This window comes from Mercenaria mercenaria, chromosome 16 (genome assembly GCF_021730395.1).
Source record: "Mercenaria mercenaria strain notata chromosome 16, MADL_Memer_1, whole genome shotgun sequence".
In the NCBI taxonomy this organism is placed as follows: Eukaryota; Metazoa; Mollusca; class Bivalvia; order Venerida; family Veneridae; genus Mercenaria; species Mercenaria mercenaria.
Genome location: NC_069376.1, coordinates 37,694,809 through 37,722,759, shown reverse-complemented (window position 1 = coordinate 37,722,759; position 27,951 = coordinate 37,694,809). Strand labels below are relative to the sequence as shown.

Genomic DNA, 27,951 nt, shown 5'->3' with positions numbered 1-27,951 from the left:
TTGGCAATGTTAGCTAAATTTCTAACCAAAATAAATGAGAAGCGACCAACTTCTAGAATGTGAAGACTTAATTTTAAAACAAAGGACTATAATTTAAAACAAGATTAAAACATTTGAATATTTTTGTTGTTTTGCATTTGTACAAGATTAGAATAAGTCATAAATCTAAAACAGCTGTTACTTTTAGTTCATTCTTCGACTTAAACAAATAAGCAAGCTTTCAGAAAAATACTTTTACCAACAGAAAACAGTCAAACGTGCCTTGATATAATAATGTGGTATTCAGGGCATATTTAATATAAAGATCTACAGTGCTAAACATCTTCTGTTTGAAAAACTGTTTCCGTTTTCCTTCATTTTCTTTTTAATATATATAAAACTACTTATATCATACAACATTATAAAGAGTCACAAGGGAGATAATAGAAACATTTTATATTTTCAACATATAATGATTCGTCAAGAAAAAAATTTTACAGGGTAATTTTGACATTTTGTATTATGTATATGGTCTGTAGCATGTTTTAATGTTCGAAAACAACCTTTACTGATTAGAAATAATATTTTTGAACATGACATTTACATTAAAAAGCATAACTTGAAAATTATAAAACATCCTACTACAACACATGACGACCTTTAAAATGATTTACACCAATAAAACCGCAATTCGCGAAAATATATGTCATCTTTTTGTACATACATGTAAAACTATTAATACATGCTAAATAGTTTTTAAAGGCATAAATGGGTTTAATTGAAACACAAGCTCTCTGTGCACACGTAACAAAGGTCATGCATCAATTACGATAAAATAATGGATGTTGCTGTGTACTCTTCTGATGTGCATATTTTGAAATAGTCATATTTTTGTCATTAAATAAAGCTGAATTTTACTTCCATGTAATAATCACAGTAACACGTGTTCACTCGTGAAATGCCACAACGTTATTTATCCATCCCTTACCGCATAGAACAATTTTATAATGAACACTTTGATTTCTCTCTGAAAGATAACTGGATCACGTGGATACAATGAATTTGTATAGATAACGTGTATCTAGGAACAGATGGACACAATTTACCTGAACTAAACACCACCACAATACTCCACCCCCATACCGCCTAGACAATAATCTCAATGTTCATCGGGAGAAATTTTCTGTCCAAACCTCTACTACATAGAACTATCTCCAATGGCTATGAATATTTCAGAACCGTTTAGCAGATTGGTTTATCCTATTCCTTATGCCAAGCTTTATTATGCGCAGGAAGAGGCTAAATAGAATTCGAAGTAACATTAAATAACCATTAACCTTTTAGATGAAAGCTCAAAGAAAAGGTTATGTTATACACATTGCCTGACAAAATGTGGCAATTCTGATTACAACTATTTGAATCACTGTGAAACATTAAAAAAATGATAATCCTTATTGTAGAAAGGACGAAAGCAATTATTACTTAGTTTAGGTCATGAACGAATTTCACTTCAAACACAATCTCTTATTCTTTGCCTAGGAGTAGCATGTCGCTCAGAGGTTTACGAATGAACATCTTCCACGTGGAAAATACCTTTTGTCTTGCTAGACAGATGCTGCATTCCGTCCCAGAGATAAAACGACATATATTCGGACTTTGTTTCTGTTTCGAGGACTCTTTCTCCCATTAACATAGAAATGGCCAAAACTTTATTTTCATCTGGTTTATTCATGCAGACAATGGCACCACTGTCACCAGGTTGGGCTAGTTTCGCATCAGGCATATTTATTTTATAAGATCCATCTTTTAGTATTATGTACGTAGTTTCTGGATTTTCCTTACAGCAAAATTCCGGAAAGATTATTGTTCCTATTCCAGGTGTTGATTTGGCTCCCCAGAGGTAAATAGTCTGTCCCTGTGATAGCAAATAAACTTGTGAAAACATAAAGGTAATATATCTGGAAAAGATGAGGCATATAAAACAATTAGCATTTACTGGTAGCTCCATATGATAAGTTTAAGAATTTAAGCAAACTATAAAGTTACGATTCGAAAGCCAATGTCACTTGCTCATTCTGTTGTAATAAACAAGAAGTTACCTCTAATTTTATGCCATCGACTTTTCTATATAATTTTGCAGATGCTTGTCTATTTTCAATTGTTTTGAAGCTCATATTACACTTTGAAATATGTTTGTTGTCTATAACAGCAGCAGCAATATCATATCCTCCGTCATTCTTCATACCATATAGAATTTTTCCGAAGAAAATCTGACCTTCTCCATTGTTAACAAATATTCGGGAACATCCAATTGCAACGTGTTTAGAGAACAATGCACATATTGAATTTGATCCTTCTCTTTGAAATCTTGCAAAACATCCAAGCGTACCACGTTTTACGCCTTCTGATGTTTCATTTCCTGCACCAATCTGTGCGCCGACGTGATTGTAATACTTTATGTCTTCTGATACAGTGTCAAATTTTACATCAGTAATACCATGACCTTTCAGGAAAAGTCTTATGAGCTGTTCGCGATAATCGTTTTCTTTCAAACTGGATAATTTCTGCACGCTAACATGAAATGTATTAAGTCTATATCCGCATCCTATGACATTTCCTTCAAAGTCAAACAGCATCCTGCAAATCTAAAAATTAAAAGTAAACATGTAATTTCATTTTGTTGCGTTTTGCTGAATGAGAGTTAAAAAAAATATAAAGAAACAACTTGAAGGTCATTCCGTTGAGCTCTGTATCACATCGTATCAAGTCATAACATATCATATTATCATATCGTGTCATATCATATCATATCATAGACATTCTCTCGTAAATTCGCATTTGATGACGACTTCCTCAACAGCGGGTGTTAAGTGCTGTGTGGCGGCCGTAAAACGTCGCCCCGACTTCATCTCAGTGTTGTTATATTTTCTGGTCCTTCGGGATCATTGAATTCAACTCATTTAGATTTGAAGATTGAATACTGCTTAAGCCGGTGCTAGGGGGCGTGGGCAGTGTTGCATTTTCCATTACTGCTCATGAACAGACTCAATCAAACCGAGTCTGCAATTTTCACTGTTTGCCTTGTTTTCGCTGCTTCTGAGGTATCTACTTTCCAGATTTTTCCTCGATTGGAACTCCTGCAGACGTTGCTTAAGTAGTTTTAAGTGACTATGGCGGCTGTTAAAAGGTCGCCACGTACATAAATTTAGTGTTTTAAATATTTCTTGTCATTTGGGTTCAGTGTTCCTATTAAAAAGAGTTCCGTCTCAGTCTGCCCTTGTGGTTCAAGGTGTGACCGTTCATTACAAACTAACATTATATTATTTTTTGAAGTGTGACCGAACAAAGTTATCACTAAAACGCAGGAGTAATTTGTGCGAAATGAAACCCGCTTACTATAGCTTATCGTCGACACTACAAAATTTTAAGAACAGGTTACCATTTTATCCGTTTGTCTTTTCTGTCTATAATCTTTCAGCTCCATGACATCATTTTCCCGTATTGAACTGTTGTTGATCATTGCAATCATTTCTCCGAACAAGTCTTCAATGACGCCTTCTCTAAGTTTTATCTGTTTGATAACACTTTCGTCAAATACTCTTGTTCCTTCTGCAAATAATGTTTCAAAGAACACTTGCATGTGTTTACAAAGCTTCTTGCTTAAAATATTCCATAAACAATTTCGGTAAGCACGCTGAAGAACTATAACATTTCACATTTAATACACATTTAAAAGATATCGTGTCTCTGTGTATTGTCCTTTATATTTTCACAGATGATTGTTTAAAGTCTTGTAATTAAACCTTAAATTAAGCATGCTATAGGAACAGATGATGTTTTTCTACATTTGTATTATTATTCATAACTAAATAACAGAAAAAGAATAAATATATGTATCAAAATTCCGTCCTATAATTCAGAAACAGTATTTTGAATTGACAAAATACATGCTGGCAAATATTAGTTTGAAAATTTCAAAAGATATAATATATTTATGTAAATACAAACCATTGATAAAATTATAAACAATGCTTTTACGAATTTCGCTTTCATATTCCTCAACTATTACGTGGGTAATTCTAAATGGTGCTTGACATTTACTTCGTCTGATATTTACCTCTTTGTTCTTTTGAATACACGTCAGCGGAATCGTCGTCAGACGGTTTGTTGTCAGTAACATTTAGTTGATTATTTTCCGAACTTTTGTTTCGGTAAACCAAATGCTGAGCATTCAGTAAGTGTCCGAAAAATATGCTTTTAGCAATGAGTGGTTCGTACACTATTCGTTCAATGAGGTCGCATACTTCCAAATGCATACTCATAATCGTATCTTCTCTCTGTTTTTCTATGCAGCACTGTCTGAACTTCTTTTTTGTTGTGGAACGATCATTATTCTTAGTTCGGCACAAAACCATATATGGACCTTTTAGCGATTTAATCACACTTGCGACGCTACGATAAATCAAAATCCCCTCTATTGTACTTTCCCTGGAATGTTTTTCTGCGTCATCTGAATTTATTGATACATTTAGAAGTATTTCACCTTTCTTTGTAATATTCCCATTTACTGGTAGCAGTAATCCAATGTCATATTTCGGTTCGGCATAGATATAAATTTCCTGTAATTCTACAGTTCTGTTTCCGCCCGTGTGTCCTAATCCCAGCTCATCTTGGATATCGGTACAAAACTTTAGCAGGTTTTTTATATCGCTCTGAGCCTGTTTTATTCCTGGCCAACAGGACAAAGGGACGGAGTAACATACAAACGTGTTCCATATACCCTGTCTAAAACTGAATTAAAAAGAGTCACAGTTATATTTAACCAGAAAATTTTTAAATCAGCTAGCAGAGTAAAACTACATTTACGTAATAGGGTTGTTATAACAGAAATATTTTGACTGGCATTGGTCACACGAGGCGCAAAGTTCATGGCTAATTAATACATAGCAATCTATCGATTATCCTGTCTAACATACCTCTAAATTCAAGACACACAGGCCATTAATTGTTTATCTAGCTAGGGTCAATTTAAGGTAGTGGACCTGTAACGAAAGTCGTTAAATTACGTATTCTCCATATGATTTTACAGCATTTATTCGTTTTTCATGGAAAGGAATAATTGTGTTAAGCTACTGTTACGTCCAGAGAATGTCGAATTGCGTTTGAATGTATAATTACACGGAAAATGCGTGTCATTTCCTATCCATTGCCTCAAAATATTAAAATAACATTTCATGACATTGACTTTTTGTGTTACACTATTTGCCTCAAATTACTCCTGAACAGTCAGAATGCTTCAAAATGAAAATGCTTAAAGGGTATTCCTATAGTTTTTTTTTGCGCATCTTTCTGCGCAGCCGACACTTTCTATGGAAAACTGAACTGAAGTCAACATTTGTTGAAACATGTTACAGACAATCTTAAATATGAGGAATTTGAATGAAATAACATTTTTGATAAGTTATATCAGTATTCAAATGTTGATACTGGTTTATGTTGTATTGACAAGTATCATGCCTGACAGGTATCTTGCTATTTTTGTGGTTGTGTTTTCACATCGCATTTTAGTACAAAGACAGTGTTGTTCATATAATGTAAGATAATTGACTTAGTACTGATAAGACAATATCACCTTCAAGATTATTTAGTATTCAATTATAGAAAGAATTAAGAATTTTTAAAACTTTTTTTTAACTTTTAGCAGACATACATGTAATCAATTTGGCCAGGTTCGCGCCATTTCCGTCCGAACAGGTGTTGTATTCTAGCGGTCTTAACATAAAATTTAGCCTGGTGACCCGTACATTTTTAGCCATTTTTATGCTCACAATACAATTATCTGTACACAAGAAGAAAAAGAAAAAATTCTATGAAAGAGTTTTTTTTTAAATTTAAAAAAATATTCTTCACTATGGGTATTTTTCATTGAAAAAAAATCACAAAAGTAAATATGAAACAATATTTTTTTTCACTTGTACCCATTATTGTAAGGATAGAGTATTACAAATATGACTATGATATCAAATAAGTATATAATAAAACCTGTAAAAAGAAAAAACCGTATTGTGCTGCCTGGATGTATATTTTGGTTGGTATTTATAAAAAAGCAGAAAATTATGAAAATGTTGAAAAATCGCTGGCAGTTTCAGCAACAGTGGGTGTGTTCAAAACAATTTTTCACAAAAACCAGCCTGGTGACCTATTGTTCTTATTTGTTCATTGTTTTCAGCTCAAATTTTCCTATCATATATGTGAATTTAAAAACATTTTATGAAAGGAAAAAAACTATAGGAATTCTCTTTAAGAAACCCTTTCAAAATGATTAATTGAAGTGATGAATAAAAAAACAGTCTACCTATGTTGTTACAAATATGTGATACCAATTTAACATTTTATGGAATTTCTCAATGTTGGATATACATTTTAGATCTAAGAATATAGATCTTTCAAATTTGTGTAAACCATGGTGTCGTCAATGAGAACAAAAATAACTCTAAATAAAAGAGCAAAACTTGAAATCTCAGGTAACGTTTCATAATGTCGTAAAATTTCTTTTATTTTAATTTGATGCACTACTAAACTTTCTAGCAGGGCTTCAGCACACCTTATAAAGTAATTGTCAGTTTAATTCATGAGAAAAGTGTGCATGTGTTATATCGAATACAAAGAGTTTTAAATAAATGTAAGTCATATTTCGTCTGTCGGATCAGTCGTGGGGAAAGACCCTACTTAGTGTTTCTTTCACTTTTGACCAATGTTTTATGTTGGCTTCAGTTAATTGGTCCATCAAGAGTTGTTCTCCTAGAGTTTCTTCGGTAGTTATAATCTTTATGATATGGACACGGATTGCAGACTGTTACACAAAAATCTACTAACAAACGTTTACGGACAGTTCTATATTAAAAGCTGTGTTCAGATTCAGAAGAACTGCCAGAGAAGCAATACAATGCTGTAATTTTAGAAAATTTAGAAATTTAGAAAAGACCATAATGACCTTTCGTAATCTTTTTCATTCTTATCTCCTTTGTCCATGACAACATCTGTAAAGAGCAAGCAAAATACATTCAGCATGTTAATTTAAACCGGATCACGATTAATAAATTTGCAATGTCATTATTGATTCAAAACGTTCAAAACATCTTACAATAATACTTTACGACTAATGGAAATAATCGTATTTACTTTACACTTTCGTACAATAAATAAGATGTTTGAGTGCAATAGCAAATGCAATCTGACTAAAGTTCTCGATAGATCTGATGACAGCCCATTCAAGTTCATCTTTCTGTATAATCGAATTTCCAATATTGCTATTTTCACTTCCATAAATTTGAACCAATCAGAGGACTTGTTTCAACAAGCGTTTGGCTAAAAGTGACTGGACTTAGATTTTGGCTAAATATTTTAGAATACAAGTTTCGTCATATTATGGACATAAGAACATGGGATTTTGTTTGTAAACTACCTTTAAAAATATGACATTAAAAAGAAATCACGCCCGAATTGGAAATCGAACCCGGGCCGCTGCGGCAATAAATGCTTTAAATGAAAACCAACGATAAAAATGTTAAAAATACCATCAATATGATGGGAAAAAATTGTTGAAGGAAAAACCACAACAAAACAAATTCGTATTGAATGCCAAACTCAAAAGAACTGTTAATTATTATAAATTGATAATTTTCTTTCACCAGACTTTGATTCCTAAAAACAACAACAACAATCAACCCTCTTACGAAGATGTGAATATCTTTTTAAATGTAAAGTATCAAATATACCAAATATTATTTCTATCACTAGTAAGACGACCATTGATGCATTTTATCATTAGAATTTAAATCCTGAAAACCCCCAGTTTGTTGCAATGGTGGGAGTCGAATTCGAATCTCATGGTTTTATTATACATTTTGTAAATAAATACTACAATTTATGAAGAAATAACTTCAAATTCACCTTTTTTAGCATCATTAAAATGCTTCTGAACCTTCTTCAAACAATCGATAGTTACATGAGAAGATATTTCGAATTTACAGCCAATATCTTCCTGGAGGATGTCAGCCACCGTTTGCAGTTGGTCCTGTCACTTTGGGTCGTTCTGAATGTCTAGCAGTTGTTTTACAACGTTAACCGTTTTGCATCTCATTTTCATTATGACACATTTTTGGATAACGTCAGTTATCATCACACCATCAAGCTTCATGATCGGGTCAAGTAAAGTCTGAATCGCAGATTCAAGGGATCTTTTAGTTGGCTCTGCAGAATTGATTTCGGTTTTTTGCTTGCTTATAGCAACTGCTTTAATCGCAGTTAACACACGATCATTACCCCGAGCAGTCGACACGATCGTCATACCTTGAATGTTTATTTGTTCTTCGATGTCTGAAGTATATATTGAAAGGTTAATAATACATACAGTATGAAACTTTAAGATGCTTTTGTGTTGTGTAGATTATAAATCTCAACGGATGACAATATTTGTCAAACATGAGGTAAAACCGATGGCTTTAATTTAACATCAAACCAAGAATCTGATATATCAACTGGCGTAGTAGATTAATTTACCCACCGTTCTGGCTACTACTATATATCTATTACTGAGTGTCTGAATATTTCATAAAGCCATTATTGGAATTATGTACCAGACCATTATAAAGTGATGTCATACAGCTGATGTCATTAAGTGCGTAGATGGACGGTTATATTTAAAACAAAATACGGGGGGCGCTTAGAGAACTTGAGCATAAATTAGGGATAAATACGTTCGAGCTTAGGAGCATAAGACAGTCCCTTACTAGTGTGATACAACCAGTGTAAGGTAAGAATATCTCACATTGTTGGTTCGTTTGGAAAACTATCCTATTTGTGAGGAAATAAAATTTAAAAGACCAAAATGTTATCTAAAATAATGGTAGTAATACTTTCATTTTGAAAAAGACTTCACTTCAGATTGCTATTGTGAAGTAAACATTTTATGTATATAGCTAATAACGGTAATTCAAAATTTGTTTTAATACGTTTATTTCAGAAACACAGCTCGAGAAGAGCTTAAAATTTTGTAATCGGATCTTCATCATCATGATTTTTGCCGATAAATGTATGTCAAATGATTAAATTAGAAATAAAACTAAAGTAAATGGACTTTAAAGTTAAAAGTTATTTTCTGTCCTGAATGACCTGAAACACCAGATTGAACAAAGCAGGTGAATAAAATGAAAATTTATGTAAGTTCTGATAAAAAGCTAGAATTTTAATGTTCATGTTGAAGAATACAGATAATCATTTAACCTTCGTTACAGAGTTTTCTGTTTGTGTTGGCCGAACTTTTTTGTATAATTCCAGATATCTTCCGGATTTCTGCAAAAAATAAGAATTAAATACGTCAGAGTTCTAGTGATTGTCATAACTTCAAGATGTAGTTTCATCTAATTTCATCAACACGTTATGAAAATGTAATGGCGTTTAAATCAACTGTTCATCTTTACATTCTATGTTGTATAGCATAGTTGTTTAGTAACAATGTTTAGTGACTCTGGTTGCGTTTGATATGCTAAAGCATGCTTTTAGAGATTCTTTCTTTGCGTTTTCATTCAATATCTTAATTTCATCGTTCAGAAGAATGACAACAATAAATGGATTTGCAAGTTTCGTTCAGTAATGTTTAATTTAATACAAAAATATTTAAATATAAAGCAAGTATACCCTCAAGCTCGTTTGCGGTTGCACGCGACTGTTTGTCGAACTCTTCAAGCACTGTCATTTGTTCATCACCTGTTTTCTGCCTCCGCAAGGATGATTCTGATGTAGGTATGATTTCTTTATTTCCAGTGCTTTTCTTCTTCAGCTGTTCAATGAGCGTAGCATTCACATGTAGGTTTTCAAGTTTATATGAATGTAACATTCGTTTGCATTCAAAGTTGTATTTGGTACCGAGGCCAGACAAAAGATCCAACGTTGACATTTCAATTTCTTTTAATTTATGGGTATATGTCATATAGTCAAGTGACGCAAACTTGCTATGTTTTGTCACATCTTCGTGGTGCTTCAGAATGCATTGTATAGCATTGCGTTCATATGACTGGAGATGTTTACCAAATAAATGAAGTGCAACGTTACACAAGAGCGATAAATCCCAGGTATCCATATCAACATTGACTGATCCATCAGGCAAAAACAAAGCATTTAGCTGTGTTTTATTTGGAATTTTCAATCGGAGTCCAGGTTCTACATTTCGTAGAAGTACACTTAAACTATTTCCTTGTTTGCCTATTTCTTTATTAAGTATCTCCCTTATTGTTAAAAAGCCAAGATGCAGTAGCAGAAGATGTCTTATATACCTCTCGTGCCCCTTTGATGTCATAGCTGCTTACTCCTTTTGTCGCACTTCGTCATAAAAATATAAGTAACACATTCCTAAATGCATAATACAGTACAATCAGAAATGATGCAGCTTTGATTAGATATCATTGCATATACCTATAGCTACAAACGGCGATATGCCTAAAGAGCTAGTGGAAAAATGAATGGTAATATTCGTGTGTTTTAAAGTTTAAAATGTGAGTTAATCAATCCACCTTGATTACTTAAGGTGCTTGCATTGATTTATTTTGAATATGACCCATCAGGCAGAAACAAAGCATGTAGCAGTGATTTATTTGGAATTTTCAATCGGAGTCCGGCTTCTACTTTACGTATAAGTACACTTAAAAGATTTCCTTGTTTGCCTTTTTCTTTATTAATTATCTCCCTTATTGTCAAAAAAAAAGATGCAGTAGCAAAAGGTATCTTACATACCCCTCGAGCGACTTTGACGTCAAAGCTGCTTACTACTTTTGTCACATTTCATCATAAAAAGAATATAAGTCACACATTTCTAAATGCATAATACCTATAGCTACAAACGACGATATGCCTAAAGAGCTAGTGGAAAAATGGATGCTAATATTTTTTACTTTAAAACTTAAAAATTGGAGTCAATCAAATCCACATTCATTACTTAAGTTGTTTGCATTGATTTATTCTGAATACGTTTCAGCTAATGACAAGTGATTACTCTGCATATAGAAAGTGTTCCATTTTCAATCATAGAAAAACACTTTGCCAACATCAAAATCTAAAACCTACAAAAATGTCAATATATAAACATAAAATATAAGTAGGGAAATAACTCCCAAATGTCAATTTTGACATCATACCACAGATTACCAATATATGCGCCGCGATTCCAAATATTCTCCCCATATGTACAGCAACACATGTTAAAGCCATACAATTTCAGAAAATATATACTCTCATCAACTTTGAAAGCATCCAAATCTCAGAATGCACACTTTTCTACACGCCATAAAGTCGTAAAGCGTAGGCATACACATGTGCCTATAGAAAGTGCAATAAATGTCGAGAAATCTTACTAAAACAACAGAATTATCAAGAAAACTATTAAATTTAATAAATACACAAAATTTCCCACCTCATCGAGCTATTTTGACAAAGAATGAGGACATATCTTCTTACTCTAAATTGCCGGAAGTACAAATGATGAATTCAACAAATGCAAACAACGCTATTGATGTATTAGGGACTAGTTTTGGCCGGTTCAGAGTGCCAAAGCAAATATTTAGCGACAATAGTGGTCCTTTTCAATCGTCACAATTTAAGGAATTTCGTGAAAGTAATTGAATACGACATAAGACTTGTATTTTTCATTACTGCTCATGAACAGACTCAATCAAACCGAGTCTGCAATTTTCACTGTTTGCCTTGTTCTCGAGGGATCTATTTTCCAGATTTTATTCAGCTTCTTATCGCTCAGCGACATCATGATTGGTTGAAAGATTTGCACAATCATTCAAGTGAGTAATGAAATCAGCCGTAAATGACAAAGGATCATTGTACTGACACCATAGCTTACAGAAATGCTCTACATACTAGTATAGGCGAAACACCAGCTAAAATGTGTATTGGAAGACAGTTAAGGACCAGGTTAGATACCATCAGATCAAGTATCAAGGATACGGTTCAAAACATGCAATTCGATTGGCTTGATAACAAACAAATGAGACAGTTCGAGACTGGTGAGAGTGTTTTAGTTAGAGATTCCTGTAACAAAGACCAAAAGGCGATACCTGCTACAGTTAAAACAGAACTGGACCACTTTTGTAGTGAAAATCAGAAATAGAGACGTCATGCAGATCATATCGTGAAGTTAAATCAAAGGAACAATCAGTGCCAGATATTCATAATATTAATATTCCGGAATCGAAGGAACAAACCGCGGAAACAAAAAAAAGACGCTTTCCTGATAGAACAAGGGAAGAACCAGATAGACTCGTGCAAACTTAAAACTTGTACTGGATTGTAACTTTACACACTGCATTCCAGTAATCAAACCTACTATAACCAGCCCCGCTTCGAGTGCGGGAAGGCGTTGGTTCGGTCCTGGCCGCGTCATACCAAAGATGTAAAAATGACCTTAGTAGCTTCCTCGCTTAGCGCTCAGCATTAAGAGGATAGTGCTAGGGCTGGTCAGCCCGATGTCAGTATAATGTAACTGGGTGGGGTATCATGTCATATGTGTATGGCGTAGTATTTCAGTGAAGCAGCACTATAAAGCTGGGCATTGTGCTCACTGCTGCTACAAGTAGACACCGTCGGTTATATCACTAAAATGTTGAAAAAGACGTTTAACCCGAACGCACGCACGCACGCACACACACACACACACACACACACACGCGCGCGCGCGCGCACACACACACTATAATAACCAAATAAGATAATTATTAGAAGAAATAAAATCACATTATGGCCCTTATTGGACTAAGAAAAAAATGTTTAAATTTTTACATGCATTCTCTAAGGTATACATACTATACTAATAAGTTTGCTCTCTACTGACGTCGAGTTTTTTTTTAATATGAAATACATTTTCTATTTGTTAAGTATTATCCTTATTTCTTTAGTTTGAAGACAGGCAAGTATAAATAAACTCTGTTGAACTAAGTGATTAAGTTAAAACTGAAACACTTTATGCTAAACATAATTAGACCAAGCTAAGCTATAAACACACGTATAAAAATAGCGGTACAGATATTGTGCGCTAATGTTTGGTCGCAAGATAGCAGTGAAAGTATTGAAAACGTTGCTTGGAAATGCAGACTTTTGATACTCATAGCAACTTCGAAAAAACACAAATGTTTCAACATACATTCGAAAAAGAATTTGTATAACAATCAACGTAACCGCGCGGTATTATATCAAAACAGTATACAGTCTTAGTTCATACCAGATATTGTTTTACAAGTTGAAGTTATACAGTGAGAAAGTGTAGCGAATAATTTCCATAGATAAAGCTAGCTTATAGCTATAAAAATTGCAAAGAAACTCAGTGATATAGGAAATTAGGAAGCGAGAGGTTTTGGTCTTTATTCCCAGCCAGTTCCTCAGTCAAGGACACGTTATCTTTTAAACTTTATAAAGTGAATGATTTTAGGCATTGTAACGAACCTCTAGGCTCTACTTAATTTAGATATGTGTTGTTAGCTACACCCAAGTGAAGAAAAAGCTATTATCATTTTCTGAAGTGACTAGATAATGTATATGTATACAACAGTAATATTTCAAAATGAATTGTACACCACACCCATTTTCAAAGTACGGCAACATCAGTGTCAACAAGTAAATATTTAAAATGAACTATTGCCTCTAAAGTAAAACAATACATTATTAGTCATCTAATTGTATGAAAAATGTAACAAATGTTAATATAACATTAATGCCAGTCAAAAACGTTTAATATTTATAATAACTTCAGATAAAACGAATATGTAACTTTATGCCCTGGGTGAGAAAAACTGTATATATATTTAAAAATGTATATACATTCTTTTTATGATCTAAACGACTGAAGCATAAACGATACCAGTTTTTTTCTAATTTTCAAATGATCTTGATTCATTTTACAGCCCATGTATTTAATTTATGTTACACAAGAAAATACGTTGTATTCCCACCACCCCCAATACGTGAAATTATCTGAGGAGTAATAATCAACGAAAGAAATCAATTTATTTTTATCTATTTAGTCCGTTTTACATAAATTTACTTTTTTATTTGTTACACACAGTCGCATGCTTAGCTTATAAATAAAAGTAAAAAGAACAAACAAATTACACAAAATTTCATTCCAGGTAATCAAATTTTTCCTAAAAGTTTCGAGAAAGCATCCTGCGGCACTCGAAATGACCAGTTAAGTGTTTATTACAGATTCGGAGACACGCGGAATAGCCATAAAATACCGCTATATATTATAGTGTTACCTGTATAATTTAACTCGGTGAAGTGACTCGGCGAAATTCCGCGTAAATAATAAAACAATAATACGCGGAACTCCGAGTCAGAATTATGAAGTACTCTGAGGAATCTTTCAAATATTTTTCCTTTGAGGAGAAACGGAAAATGGGATTCTCGCTCTGTTCACGAATCCCTCACAGGCCTATAAACACTATGCAGACCTATTCCGAGAATGATAACTGACTTACCTACATGCTTCTTTGTTTTACATAGTCCAGATTGGTTTCGGATTCGAAGAACGTTTGTAACGTGTATGTATGATTAAAAACAAATAGTTAGAAGAAGGAACAAGACAATATGTGCTACAATTTATCGTATACTACTAATATAACACAAGGCCCAACTTGCTACCACCTGTAAATATATTTGTCAGCAACTAGGACATTACATTTTGTTTTGCAGGAAACAGCCGTGCACATTTGGGAAATATTCAGAAGATTATAGTCTCTTTCTGAGATCATCAATGTGTGTCTAGTCAATTACTCAGAATTTGACGCGAATGGTATTTTATAAGTTTCTATGCCCCTAAGATGGACATATAAACATTACACTGTCTCTCTGTCCGTACGTGTGTGCGTCCGGTAAATTCTTGTCCGGGATATAAGTCTTCCATCCATAAAGGGATTTTGAAATAACATGGCATAAATGCTTACCATAATGAGACGACGTGTCATGCGCAAAACCCAGACCCCTAGCTCCAAGGTCAAGGTCACACTTAGAGTTCAAAGGTTAACTTGGTCTGTTTAATGTCCGGTCCATAACTTTGCCATCCATAAAGCGATTTTGAAACAACTTGTCATACATGTTTATCATAATGAGACGATTTGTCGTGCTCATGTTCCAGATCCCTAGCTCCCAAGGTCAAGGTCACCCTTATAAGTCAAAGGCAAACAGTGTATGTTTCGTGTCCGGTTCATAACATTCATTAAGGGATTTTGAAATTACTTGGCATAAATGTTCCTCATATTAAGACGACGTGTTATGAGCAAGACCCAGACCCCTAGCTCCAAAGTCAAGGTCACAATTATAGGTCAAAGGTTAGCATGGTTTGTTTCTTGTCCGGTCCATAACTCTGCCATTGATGAAGGGAATTTGAAATTACATGGCATAAATTTTCCATATAATGAGATGAGGTGTCATGCGCAGAACCCAGACCCCTAGCTCCAAGGTCAATGTCACACTTAGAAGTCAAATGTGTTTCTTGTCTGGTACATAACTCTGCCATATACACAAATATTAACCATATTGAGGGGATGTGTCACGTTTATGACTAAGGCCTCTTAGGGCAAGGTCAATGTCACAAAATGATATGTGTTTTTTTTGCGCATACAACTATGGCATTCTTGGGTCTACTTTGGGGGCATTTATCACCAATAGTGACAGCTCTTGTTTTTCATAATAACTATAAGAAACTTTAAGTTTATTTAGTTCTTTTATTTGCTACCTAAATATACATTGCCGTATAAAAAGGTATGGATATAGATTTATCATTGCATTATCACAAGAAATACTATCGTAATATACCGTGATCAGGCACACGTCAAGAAGACAACGAAATGTGCTAAAAAAACTGCGCGCACACCATCGAGAAGATATTAAAACCGTCAGTCTTCTTAACAATAAAAGTAATGAGTTCAACTAATTAAGAGGCTTGTAGTTCGAGGCCATGTTTTAATTGACATGGCAACGATTTGAATAAATATTTTAAACAACTAAGAATAAATAAAGTAGAGGTACAACACGCCTGAACACCAGATAGGTTATAACTGTATTTATTTATAGATATACTAGTTACTAGAAACTGTCAGTTTCCTGGATTCTATACTTGTATTTACATCCACAAGTATCTGCCAACTTCTTCACGTGAATCAGATGCGGAGGACCAGAACGACTTTAAACCATCAAATATTGTATGGTTTAAAGTCGTTCTGGTCCTCCGCATCTGATTCACGTGAAGAAGTTGTCAGATACTTGTGGATGTAAATACATGTATAGAATCCAGGAAACTGACAGTTTTACACGAATGAAAGACTGTCAGGTCGACGAAACTTTGTACAGTGCAAAATATATTATGATATGTAACATTCAGGAAAATATGACCATTTTTCAAAAGACAAGAAATGTACTTTGACCAGTTTCCCACCAGTTACCACTACCTAAAAACTGTGAAATTGTTGGTAATAGATCACGGTACTATTTTTTTCTTGAGTCGGATTGAACAACAGGTGATTGATCCTTTCATTAAGTTTTGTTTTTACAAAAAGGTTTGTTTTATACAGTCATTAACTCTTACCCTGCATTACAGCAAGAATTTCTAACCAGTGCAAATCATGACTAACCTGCAACAACAATGTCCGATACTGTTAAATTTTAGACTCTAAATTTTAAATTAATCTTTCGGTGAAAACAGTATTGTACATATTCTGAATGATAGACAAATTTGATATTAAGCTGAAGTAGGGTAAGGGTTCATGTTGCTTCCAACAATTCCAGAAATAAAGTATAGTACCTATTTCAATACTGTTTGCTTACTGTTACCATCTTTTAAGCACCAAAGGCTCAAAGATATATATCTTGTGATCGTTTGGTGTCCGTCGTGTGTCCCTCCGCAATTTCTAAACACAGTCTTCTTCAGAACTACTGTCCTCATTTATACAAAACTTCACAGAGGCCCCTTTCAACATTGCCAAAAGATTTAAAATACAAGTTTCTGCCCATATATAACTTGTGCTTCAGTTGCATTGCGCCGACCATCTTTTTTAAAAGATATTTCTTGTTCTTTCTAAAATAAAATGTCCTGTTTCATGAAACATTCTCCACTTGGACGGAAGCGTATGCCCGTATTAACTTTCAGACAAATATCAAGACCTGTTTAGAATTTAATGTTAAAACTTTACAGTTAAGTCATGTTTAGATCAGTTTTCAAGATATGTAAAACTGGTCGGAAATTTCTCAATTTAACGTACTTTTTTGAAACAAGTGATACTATATTTACGGAGTCAGTCACGAATTTACCTTTAATGACTCGCACGGATTTCTCATGATTCTACTGCATTGTTTCGGTCGCTTAAGCAGAACTTTAAATTCAATCTCTGACAAGTGCGTAAGTGTGTCGACAATTTAGCTTAGTGGTTAGAGCAATGGACTATCGACTCGGGTTCGATTCTCGCTACAGGCACTTGAGATTTTTCGTCATTTTCATGTAAACAGTAGAGGAAGGACAGGTCTGGAAATTGTTATAGACCTCTTAAGTGGTCTATAAGGTGTTTACAGACCTCATCGGAACAAAGAAGCCGGTATGTAATTATTTATAAAAGTACTCAATAGTTTTATATTTTATCACTTTTGTAGAATTATTCCATTTAAACACTTATCATGTCTGGCTGTGAAGTTAATAACTGTAAAACGTTGCTGTGGTGTGCAACTTATTACTAACTATTACAGGGGTATATTTGAATGTTAACGCAGCAGTGTATACCACAAAAGTATGAGACAAACATTTAGAGATATGTAAATAACAAACAAAACAATTTAAGGACTGGTAGAAAAATGACTGTATCATCATGTTTTACTTTGAAGGGACAAGGATAGGATTAAGATTGATAGAAAGTGTTCGCTTAAAAATTTACATGTTTTAAACAGCTTTGAAAAAAGGGGAACAGGTTGAATCTCTAGATATTAGATAATAAAAATATGATATACATCGTAGATATCGCATTCATTACTAATGATATAGTATAGTAAAATCAAGAAAGTTATAGATCTGCAAGCGACGTATGATAAAATGAGGGATGGAAATAGTGACGAAATCATAAATCTACAAGCAATATCTAATGTAGCTGGGTTAACGTATTGCCATGTCCCCGATATATTTATAAATAAGTTGCAAATTTCTATCTATCTTTTAAGAAATAACATCCTTACGAGACGTTGTAAACGGTAAAAGTGATAGAATACAAAGTTAAAATGGTAGGTGACACAATTTGTAAATATATTACAAAAAATATATGTTTATATTTTCTAAGATCTAAACTATTGAAATATAAACGATGGTTGATTCCATTTTCTACTAACATATAATAATGACTGGTCTTGCAGCAGCGTTTATGGCACGCCAATTGTCCAAATATTACCTGAACCCTAGTTCACGGTCGAAAAACTAGGATTAACGATCGTAAAACCAGGTTTTTCGAACGTAAAACCAGGTTTTTCGAATACTACCCTATATTTTCGAGCGAAAACATAGGATAACGCCGTGAACCATAGTTCACGCTCGTAAATGTAGGTTCACGATTGTAAACCCAAGTTCACGCTCGTAAACATAGGTTCACGTTCGTAAACTATGGTTTACGAGCGTGAACCGGGGTTTACAAGCGTAAACATAGGATAACGATCGTAAACATAGGATAACGACCGAAACTCATATTTTTTATTAGTTTAATCGAGAAACCTAGTTTATCAAACGTAAACCATGGTTTAGGGTCGATATATTAGGATTATAGAATCAAAATGAATTTCGGGCGTGAACATGGGTTTACGGCCATGAATCTATGTTTAAGGACGTGAACCTATGTTTACGACCGTGAACCATGGTTTACCGACGTGAACCTATATTTTCGAACGTGAACCTATGTTTACGAACGCGAACTTGGGTATACGAGCGTGAACTTAGGTTTACGGTCGATAAACCAGATTTTTCGAACGTAAAACCAGGTTTTTCAAATACTAACCTATTTTTTCGAGCGAAAATATAGGATAACGTCGTAAACTATAGTTCACGCTCGTAAACGTAGGTTCACGTCCGTAAACCCAAGTTTACGGTCGTAAACGTAGGATAACGACCGAAATTCACAGTTCAATCGAGAAACCTAGTTTATCGAACGTAAACCATGGTTTACGATTGATATACTAGGATTATCGAATCAACTATCAATTTCGGCCGTTAACCTACGTTTAGGGTGCAAGTTATATACATCGTAATACCAATTAACAGAGAGGATATAAACAAGGTGGAAACTCTTTTCATAGTTCTAGAAATTATCAGAGAGGATTAACCCAGCAGGGGAACTCTCTTCACTGTTCAATATGTAAAAGGAACAATCATGAAACAAAGGAGTGCCGATATCGCCCATGGAGATTCGCGGGGAAATGTTACAACTGTAACACCACAGGACACATGTCTAGAGACTGTTTCTTTAATAAATAGGACATTGGCCACAGTGCCATATCTGACACAGGTGTTAATAATGAAATAAAAAATCGCTTTCATATATTAAATAATCTATGTGTGATATGTGATACACTTGTCCGTAATTGCACCTGTGGATCAATTACAGCTTCACCGCAGCCTTCCCAGCAGGGTTCGGTCAATGTTAATCAGTCAGATAATGATTATAATGATAATAATATCAATATGTCACTTTCCGATACGTGTTCTATTACCTCTAATAGAAGACCTATAGAATATACTCTTGATTTAAAATTAAAAAAGAAAGGTTTAAATATTGGTCATCAAAATATTCAAGGTTTAAATAGTAGTGAAAAATTAAATGAAATCAATTTAATGCTTACGTCATCAAATAACAATATTGGTATTTTCGGTATTTCCGAAACTAAATTTACAGATGACGTTTTAGACAGCGTACTTAAGATTAAGGAATATAAGGGTCCTTTTCGGCGAGATAATGTTACACGAAATGGTGGTGGAGGTATACTTGTATATGTTAAAGAAAATGTTGATGTAAAACGGAGACAAGATCTTGAAATAAATGAAATAGAATGCATTATTCTAGAGGTATATTTGAAAAATTCAAAGTCATTCCTTGTTTGCCAGATGTATCGGCAATCCATCCGCGAAAGTAGAATGGAAAGAAAAATTCGAAGACTTTGTAGATAATATTTACAAGGAAGACAAAGAAGTAATAATATTGGGTGATGTAAATCGGGATTTATTAAACGAACAAATTAAAAGCGACTGGTCAGATTATATAAATTCAATAGGATTAGAACAATTAGTCTCTGAACCTACAAGAGTTACACATGTAACAAGTACATTAATTGATCATATCTATACCAATTCGCCTCATACTATAACTGATGTTAGTGTTCCTAAAATTGGAAATAGTGATCATTTTCCAGGGTTTTGCAACAGAAAACTAAATAAAAAAAACTACATGCTTTACACATGAAACCATTGCATTCCGTAATTTCAAGCATTTTAATGAACACGAATTCTGTAATGAGCTTTTAAATACAAACTGGGATATTATTATAGAGTCCGAAACGGTTGATACAATGTTAGAAACATGGAGTGAAGAATTTTTAAAAGTAGTAAACAAACATGCACCACTTCAAATCAAACGTGTTAAACGCAAGTATCAGCCGGACTGGTTTACTGCAGAAATATCTCAAGCAATACGAAAGCGCGATTTACTGTCACACGATAAAACTTCTGCTATATACACAGAGAAACGAGTGCTATCAATGATCAGACAACAAAGGAAATGTTCATACAAGAATAGAATTGAAGAAGGTAAAAATGACCCGAAAACCATTTGGAAAATATTTAAAGAATTTGGATCAAACAAAAATAATAAAGATGAAGTCAAAATTCAAAAGATTTAAATTAACAATCGAATAATAACAGACTCACAAGAAATAGCAAATAATTTCAATGAATTTTTTTGCCACAATTGCCGAAAAAATCAAAGATCCGATACCACATTCAGATTTTACATGTATTAAAAATCTTGTTAACTCAAAGGTTCCACCGGAAAATTTCTTTATCATTCCACCTGTATCAGCTTTTAAAGTACAAGACTTTTTGCAAAAACTTGATGTCTCTAAATCAACAGGTCTAGGTAATATAGGACCAAGACTGTTGAAAATGTCTGCCCCATTTATATCTCATAGTATTGCATTTATTATAAATCGCAGCTTTAGCGAGGCGAGGTTAAACCATTGCATGAAAACGGGGATCCTGTTAATGTAAATAATTACAGACCTATCTCAATTCTGCCTACCTTATCTAAACTAATTGAGAAACATGTGCATGATACACTTATGAGTTTTTTAACAAATTTTGATTTACTACATGATAAACAGAGTGGTTTTCGCAAAGCCCATTCAACAGAAACAACACTTACTCAGACGTTAGATTCTTGATTGAAAGCTATTAATGATGGATATCTTATTGGAGCTGTGATGATTGATTTCAGAAAAGCATTTGATTTGGTCGATCACGGAGTATTGTTAAAAAAATTGGAATTATATAAATGCAACAAATCCGCTATACAATGGTTTAAATCTTATCTATCAAAGCGCTATCAAGTTGTGCAAATAAACAACTCGCTGTCAAACAGTGAAAATGCGATAACAAGCGGTGTGCCGCAGAGGTCCATATTAGGTCCTTTACTAGTCATTTTGTTTATAAACGATTTACCGATAACAGTCGGTAAAACAGTATCATCTACAGATCTATATGCAGACGATACAACATTTTATGATGTTCAGAAAAATAAGTTTGTCTTGGAAACAAATTTAAACACAGCCTTTTATTTTGGACAAATGGTGCCTAGAAAACGGTATGCAGTTAAATACAGATAAAACTAAAGTAATTTTTATAACAACTCAACAGAAACGCCGCTTTTTGGAAACTAATAATATTGCACTTTCATATAGAAATGTAATACTTGGACAAACATCTGGTGAAAAACTCCTAGGTGTTTATATTCAGCATGATTTAAAATGGGATTCACATATAAAAACTATCTGCAAAAAGTTGTCGTCGTATATTTGGTTGCTATCAAGAATCAAGAGTTTTCTAGACACAAATTATAGAATTTTGTTTTATAAAGCTTACATACAACAACATTAAGACTATTGCTCTATCATATGGGGAAGCACAACGTATTCAAATATACACAAATTAATACTATTACAGAAACGAGCGTGTCGTATCATTTTAGGTCCGGAATATAGAGATTTTAACCAGGCATTATGTTCTCTGTCAATACAGCGATTTGATCAGCGACTTTTTTTTTTATAAAAAGGCGTGTTTTATGTATAAAATCGCAAATAATTTACATCCCAACTATATCTGTGAAATGTACGTGCAAAAACCCCAAGCTAATGAAACTTCCTTTACTCTGCGATCAAACACAAACAAGAATTGTTTTATTCCAAATACGCACACAGAATTCCTCAAAGGTAGTATGCTATATTCTGGTCCGATTATTTGGAACTGTTTACCTTTAGAAGTTAAATATGCTCGTTGATTACAATGCTTTAAATCATCATGTCTAAACTGGATGAAAATTACATAAAATATTTCTTTTTCGTTTTCTGATATGTATCTGTTTTAATTTTATATGTGCATGCCTTTGCATTTTCAATGTACTCATGTTTATTATGCATTATATTCTGTATATTTATGTGTTTTCTTCTTAAGAGGGCCTCATGGAAGATTAACATCAGCTAAATGAGCCACCCTCTATAAATAAAGAATTTACTTACTAACTTACTACTTACTTTACGGTCGTGAACCTATGTTTACGAGCGTGAACTTAGGTTTACGAGCGTGAACCTAGGTTTACGGCCGTGCCCGTAAACCATAGTTTACGAAAATGAACCTATATTTACGTGCGTGAACGTAGGTTGGTTTACGGGCGTGAACCTATGTTTACGAGCGTGAAACTAGATTTCTAGAACAAAACTATGATTTCCGGTCGTAAACCTAGGTTCACGTTCGTAAACTATGGTTCACGCTCGTGAACCCAGGTTCACGCCAGTAAACCAAGGTTCACGCTCGTAAACTTAGGATAACGACCAAAATTTATTGTTCAATAGAGAAACCTAGTTTATCGAACGTAAATATGGGTTCAAGAATGTAAACTATGGTTTACGACCGTTATCCTGTGTTTCCGCTCGTAAATATAGGTTAATATTTGATAATCCTAGTTTTTCGACCAAGAACGTAATTATTGGATAATTGACTTGCCGTGAACCATAGTTTACGGCCGTAAACCTATGTTTACGAGCGAGAACCTATGTTTTCGACCGTGAACTTTGGTTTACGAGCGTGAACCATAGTTTACGAACGTGAACCCAGGTTACCGTTCGATCAACTAGGTTTTCCGATTGAACTATGAATTTCGGTCGTTATCCTATGTTCACAAGCGTGAACCTATATTTACGGTCGTAACCCAATGTTCACGGTCATAAACACAAGTTTACGGTCGTTAACATAGGTTCACGTTCGTAAATCATGGTTCACGCTCGTGAACCCAGGTTTACGCTAGTAAATATAGGTTCACGCTCGTAAACTTGGGTTTAACGATCGAAATTCATAGTTCAATCGAGAAACCTAGTTTATCGGACGTAAACCTGGGTTCACGAGCGTAAACTATAATGGTTTTCGCCCGGTATCTTATGTTTTCGCTCGAAAATGTAGGTTAGTATTTGAAAAACATAGTTTTACGTTCGAAAAACCTAGTTTATCGATCGTTAATCCTAGTTTTTCGACCGTGAACCGGGGTTTACATAATTATTGGACAATTGGCTTGCCATAAGCGTTCCTAACTTATCTTACACCTGAAAACAGTATTTTGTACTGTCGGCGTATTCTTCCTTTGCATAAGTTGTTTTTGTTTGCCTTATACAGGCTTCATAGGTACAATGCAACGTCATTAAAAGTCTGTGGCGTTTAAATCAATCAATTTAGAGGTATGTATCTACAGTCCCTGGCAGTGGCATTATCTTCCTGTTTCTTACTAAAGATGGATTTTCAATTTCGATCTTTTTAATTTGTTAAACTCCCTATCATCTCATATTGTTAGTATCCACGAAGCTAACACTTAACAAACAAGAAGAATTTATATAACAAGATCAATGTATATAGTCACATAGCTGTGAACGTATGAAAATAAAATAATGACACTAGAACCTTTGATATTAGTATGATCATTAAAAACACGGTCAAAATTCTTTTGTGTTTCAGAGTTTAGACTAAAGAATAGAAATATATATCATTTAAAACTTAATTCTTTCTACCAAGGGCGTAAAATTTGATATTCGTTTTATTGTAGGTAAGTTGAAACCAAACTTGTTTGACTTGAGTGCCAAACTTTATTCATTATATCATAAAAAGTGATGAAAACGTTTATATTGTATCACATTTGTAAAAATAACCAATTTTCATGGCTGTTAAAAAAGCTGTTAGAACATAGCAGTGGTGTGCATCTTCTTTCGAAATGTTACAAGGGTTTATGGATAAGTTTACGCAGTTGTAAAGAATTATACTTCACTCTGTGAAGATTGACGAGGAGAGTGTGGTAAAACAAGGGCAGGGAATAATAATAAGTGCGATAGAGTTGTGTAAGTGGTAGCTATGAATACCGTATTCCATATACTAAAGGTAGTAACCAGGTAGACATATATGTAGACATATACTAGTCATGTGCAAATGAAAGTTGTTAAAAGATATCCAGTGCGCATCTTTAACTAGAATAGTTTTATATTTCGATACTAACTCACCTTGTTCAACCGGTAACGGCGACTTACGATGCTCACGTTTAGTGTGAGGTAAGTAAAAGTTTAACTAAATAGCGGTAAACTAAACGAGAGTCAGGTAAGAAACCTTTGCAATATCCGAGCGACTTTATAGAATTGAAAGAAAAGCCTTTGCGGAGAAAGGATAACGTACACTTCAACTTTGTAAAGGTCGTTTGAAAGAGGAAAGGGCTGTTTTCGCAAACATTCACGGGCATCGGCATTGACAAGTGGTCCAGCTGTAGTTTTACGTATTTATTTAGTTCGTTTGATAATAAAGAAGATCATGTAGGTTTCTTATCAGCAGAGGTCGAGGCTTCAGTTTGCACTATGACATTAGAAGCAATTTCTAGTTGTTCCGTATGAACAGTTAAATCAACTCTGAATACCATGGAATTTAAAACAAAGACATTGCAAAAGTAAACCAGGAGACAACGCGTCAGGTAAAACAGCTAGTAAACCAACAAAGTCAAGTTAATGTCAGCTCCAAGCAATTATTATCATCCTTCAACCGAAAGGCAACGCCAATAGACATCTAAGAGTAAGTATAGGCATATAAAAAAGAAAATGAAATCTATGATAATCGTGATTCATAGAGGTCTGCACACATCCTTCAGCAGCAATCGGTGCCTGGAAATGAACAGAAAGATATATATAAGTAGGAGCAGAAATTATAAGGAGTGGTCCCGTTGTAGTTTTTTGTATTTTTAATAAAGCAATCATGAAAAGGGAAATTCACTAGAAAGCACATATGGGAAGGACCGCGAAATTTCTTACTTAACAGCATAATAGAAAAGGACAATAGTTTAATTCAGTGTTGTTATATTTTCTGGTCCTTTGGAATCCATTAAATAGATGTGTAATAGAGTTCCGCTTAAGCCCGTGCTAGGGGTGTGAGAGATGTTGCACATTTCATTACCTCTCATCAAACCGAGTCTGCAAAACTTTATTTTTGTTTACATTCTGTGCTTCCAAGGGATCTTTTTACAGATTGTATTAACTATCACAACAGCATTAAAGCAGGATATTGGCAGGCGGAGCTTGAAAGTGGGCTGGGTTTTTGCCAAAGCAGGTGAGTTTTGTAAAGCATCAGTCACTTACCAAAGCCTAATGGGACGATGTATATATAATCTCCTTGACTGTATGTTATACTTAGACAACATCATTATCTTCAGTGTTGACGCAGATAGCCATACCGATTCCGTTTTCAACAGACTTACGGAATATACCCTGAAAATAAAACCGTTATAAATAAATACTGTCGTCATTCAATCAAAATTTGTAACCAGTTACTAACAAAAAAAAATTATTTTCTTTCGACAGCCAAGCTGTATTATTGTGCTTGTTTCGTTTACCCTCGTTGTGTATTTATTATAGTTTGTCTATGCAATTTTTGTACATTAAGTGATCTATATGGGCACTGTAACCCGGAAATTTTATTACATTTTTTTCGTGAAATTATCTAAGAGAAAATGTTCATATATAGTTGTATCATAATGTTGAGCATTCATTATATTTAAGCTTTCTGTGAATAGTTTTCAAATGGTAAAAGAATGACAAAGAGACAACAACACCAACTTTCTTAAACTATGTTCAATAAACAGTAAAACAAATTATAGAATGCATGTCTACTCAAATAAAAAGTATGCACAGTTCTCCGTCAAAAATTGTGATATAAAACGAATGAAAATGTATGACACCTCAGCTCCTCCCCTAGAAAAATCTCTTTTATCCACAACACCAAATGTGCCGTACGGAGGATACAAAGATGTCAAATTGACCAATAATTATGTAGACACTTCTTATTCTATATCTTAAAAGCAAGTAAGTTATTTAGCGCTTGATTGTTTCGTCCGTTTTATTATAAAGAAACAAATTGTAATGATGATGGTGATTATGGAAATAATATTGATGATAAATGATAATGAATTGTATCGATTCTCGAACGATTAGAGTTGAGTATGAAAAGCATGGTAACAGTGCAAATGAAAGTATGAAGTTTATAGGCATAAGCTCTACAGATGTATTAAACTAATGCCAAAAATGTTTCTACATCACTGTCCTAGCTTTAACTAACTTTAACAAACAGTGTTATTATTATTGTTATTACGTATATAAAGGTACCTTTTTCAGCTAATCACTTTTTTAACCTTCAATATTATTATTAAGATATTGATATTTTTTTCAAAACTTTCCGGAAAATTAAGACGATATTTGGACTATAATCTGTTATGAATATTTGAAATAGAGTTTTAATTCTAGAGTTTGCTTTAGTTGGGATATTTCACAATGACACCAGGGAATATTAAGGTAAAATTTTAGAATATATTCTTTATTGAAAGAAAGTAAAAAATAAAGTCCACAACTTTAAAATTTTATCAAATATCATTACATTTATGAGATAATCAGTCAAACATTTGCAGAGAAAAATGGCTTACCTGCTGAATTAATCCGAATCTAATCATCATTAAATGACATTATACAAAATGAGCATTTAGTATCTATATTTAGTTAAAATTATTAAGTGTTTTATCTATTGTATATCTCTTTGAAGTTGATTATGAAAAAAGTACATAGTCCAATATTCAGATAAGCTTATCGAATTGTAAGCTTACCCATACCTTTATCAATATTAAACTGTAATAAAGTAAATCATTTTATGATAACTGCGTTTATTGATCCCCTACTAGTTTGAAAACCAGTTTCGGAGACTAATAATAGGACTATGCTTATCCGTCCGCATTCCATGTCCGGTCCATAACTCTGTAGTCCATCAAGGGATGTTGGCAGTACTTGGCACAAATGTCCCACATGACACTTGTCATAGGAAAAACCTAGATCTCTAGCTCAAACGTCAAAGTAACACCTGGAGGTCAAAGGTCAACAAAGCGTTTTCCTGTTCGATTCATAACTCAACTGTCAAAGGATTTTAATGTTACTTGCAACAATTGTTTCCCATAAGAAGACGGGCAAATGTTAACATGGTATGTACAATGTCTGTTTCGTGTACGGTATTTTACTGTGCCATCTATTAGGGATTAAAATCCTTTCGCATATATGTTCACCGTAATGAGA

At 33.8% G+C, this 27,951-nt stretch overlaps 1 protein-coding gene across 2 annotated transcripts; it reads right to left on the bottom strand.

Annotated features, from left to right (window-relative positions):
• Positions 1-108: 108 nt before the first annotated feature.
• Positions 109-26,109, bottom strand: LOC128549633 (uncharacterized). Of its 2 annotated transcripts, XM_053526754.1 has the most exons (9): positions 25,978-26,109; positions 9,679-10,389; positions 9,265-9,333; positions 7,933-8,358; positions 6,974-7,019; positions 4,097-4,770; positions 3,419-3,588; positions 2,079-2,624; positions 109-1,894 (listed from the first exon to the last, which is right to left on the bottom strand). In XM_053526754.1, the coding sequence occupies exons 5-9, from the start codon at positions 7,009-7,011 to the stop codon at positions 1,541-1,543; spliced, it is 1,782 nt and encodes a 593-aa protein (XP_053382729.1). In that variant the 5' UTR covers positions 7,012-7,019; positions 7,933-8,358; positions 9,265-9,333; positions 9,679-10,389; positions 25,978-26,109; the 3' UTR covers positions 109-1,540. The 2 variants fall into 2 exon arrangements, with proteins under 2 accessions (XP_053382729.1, XP_053382728.1); XM_053526753.1 differs by lacking the exon at positions 25,978-26,109 and having other exon boundaries at positions 9,679-12,725.
• Positions 26,110-27,951: the final 1,842 nt, after the last annotated feature.

Excerpts from the sequence above, each read along its gene's own strand:
- LOC128549633 (XM_053526754.1), bottom strand. The coding sequence starts at position 7,011 with ATGGACAAAGGAGATAAGAATGAAAAAGATTACGAAAG. Across the intron at positions 4,771-6,973 it reads AATGAAAAAGATTACGAAAG|TTTTAGACAGGGTATATGGA; the intron begins GTCATTATGGTC and ends TTTTTAATTCAG. Across the intron at positions 1,895-2,078 it reads TCGATGGCATAAAATTAGAG|GGACAGACTATTTACCTCTG; the intron begins GTAACTTCTTGT and ends TTGCTATCACAG.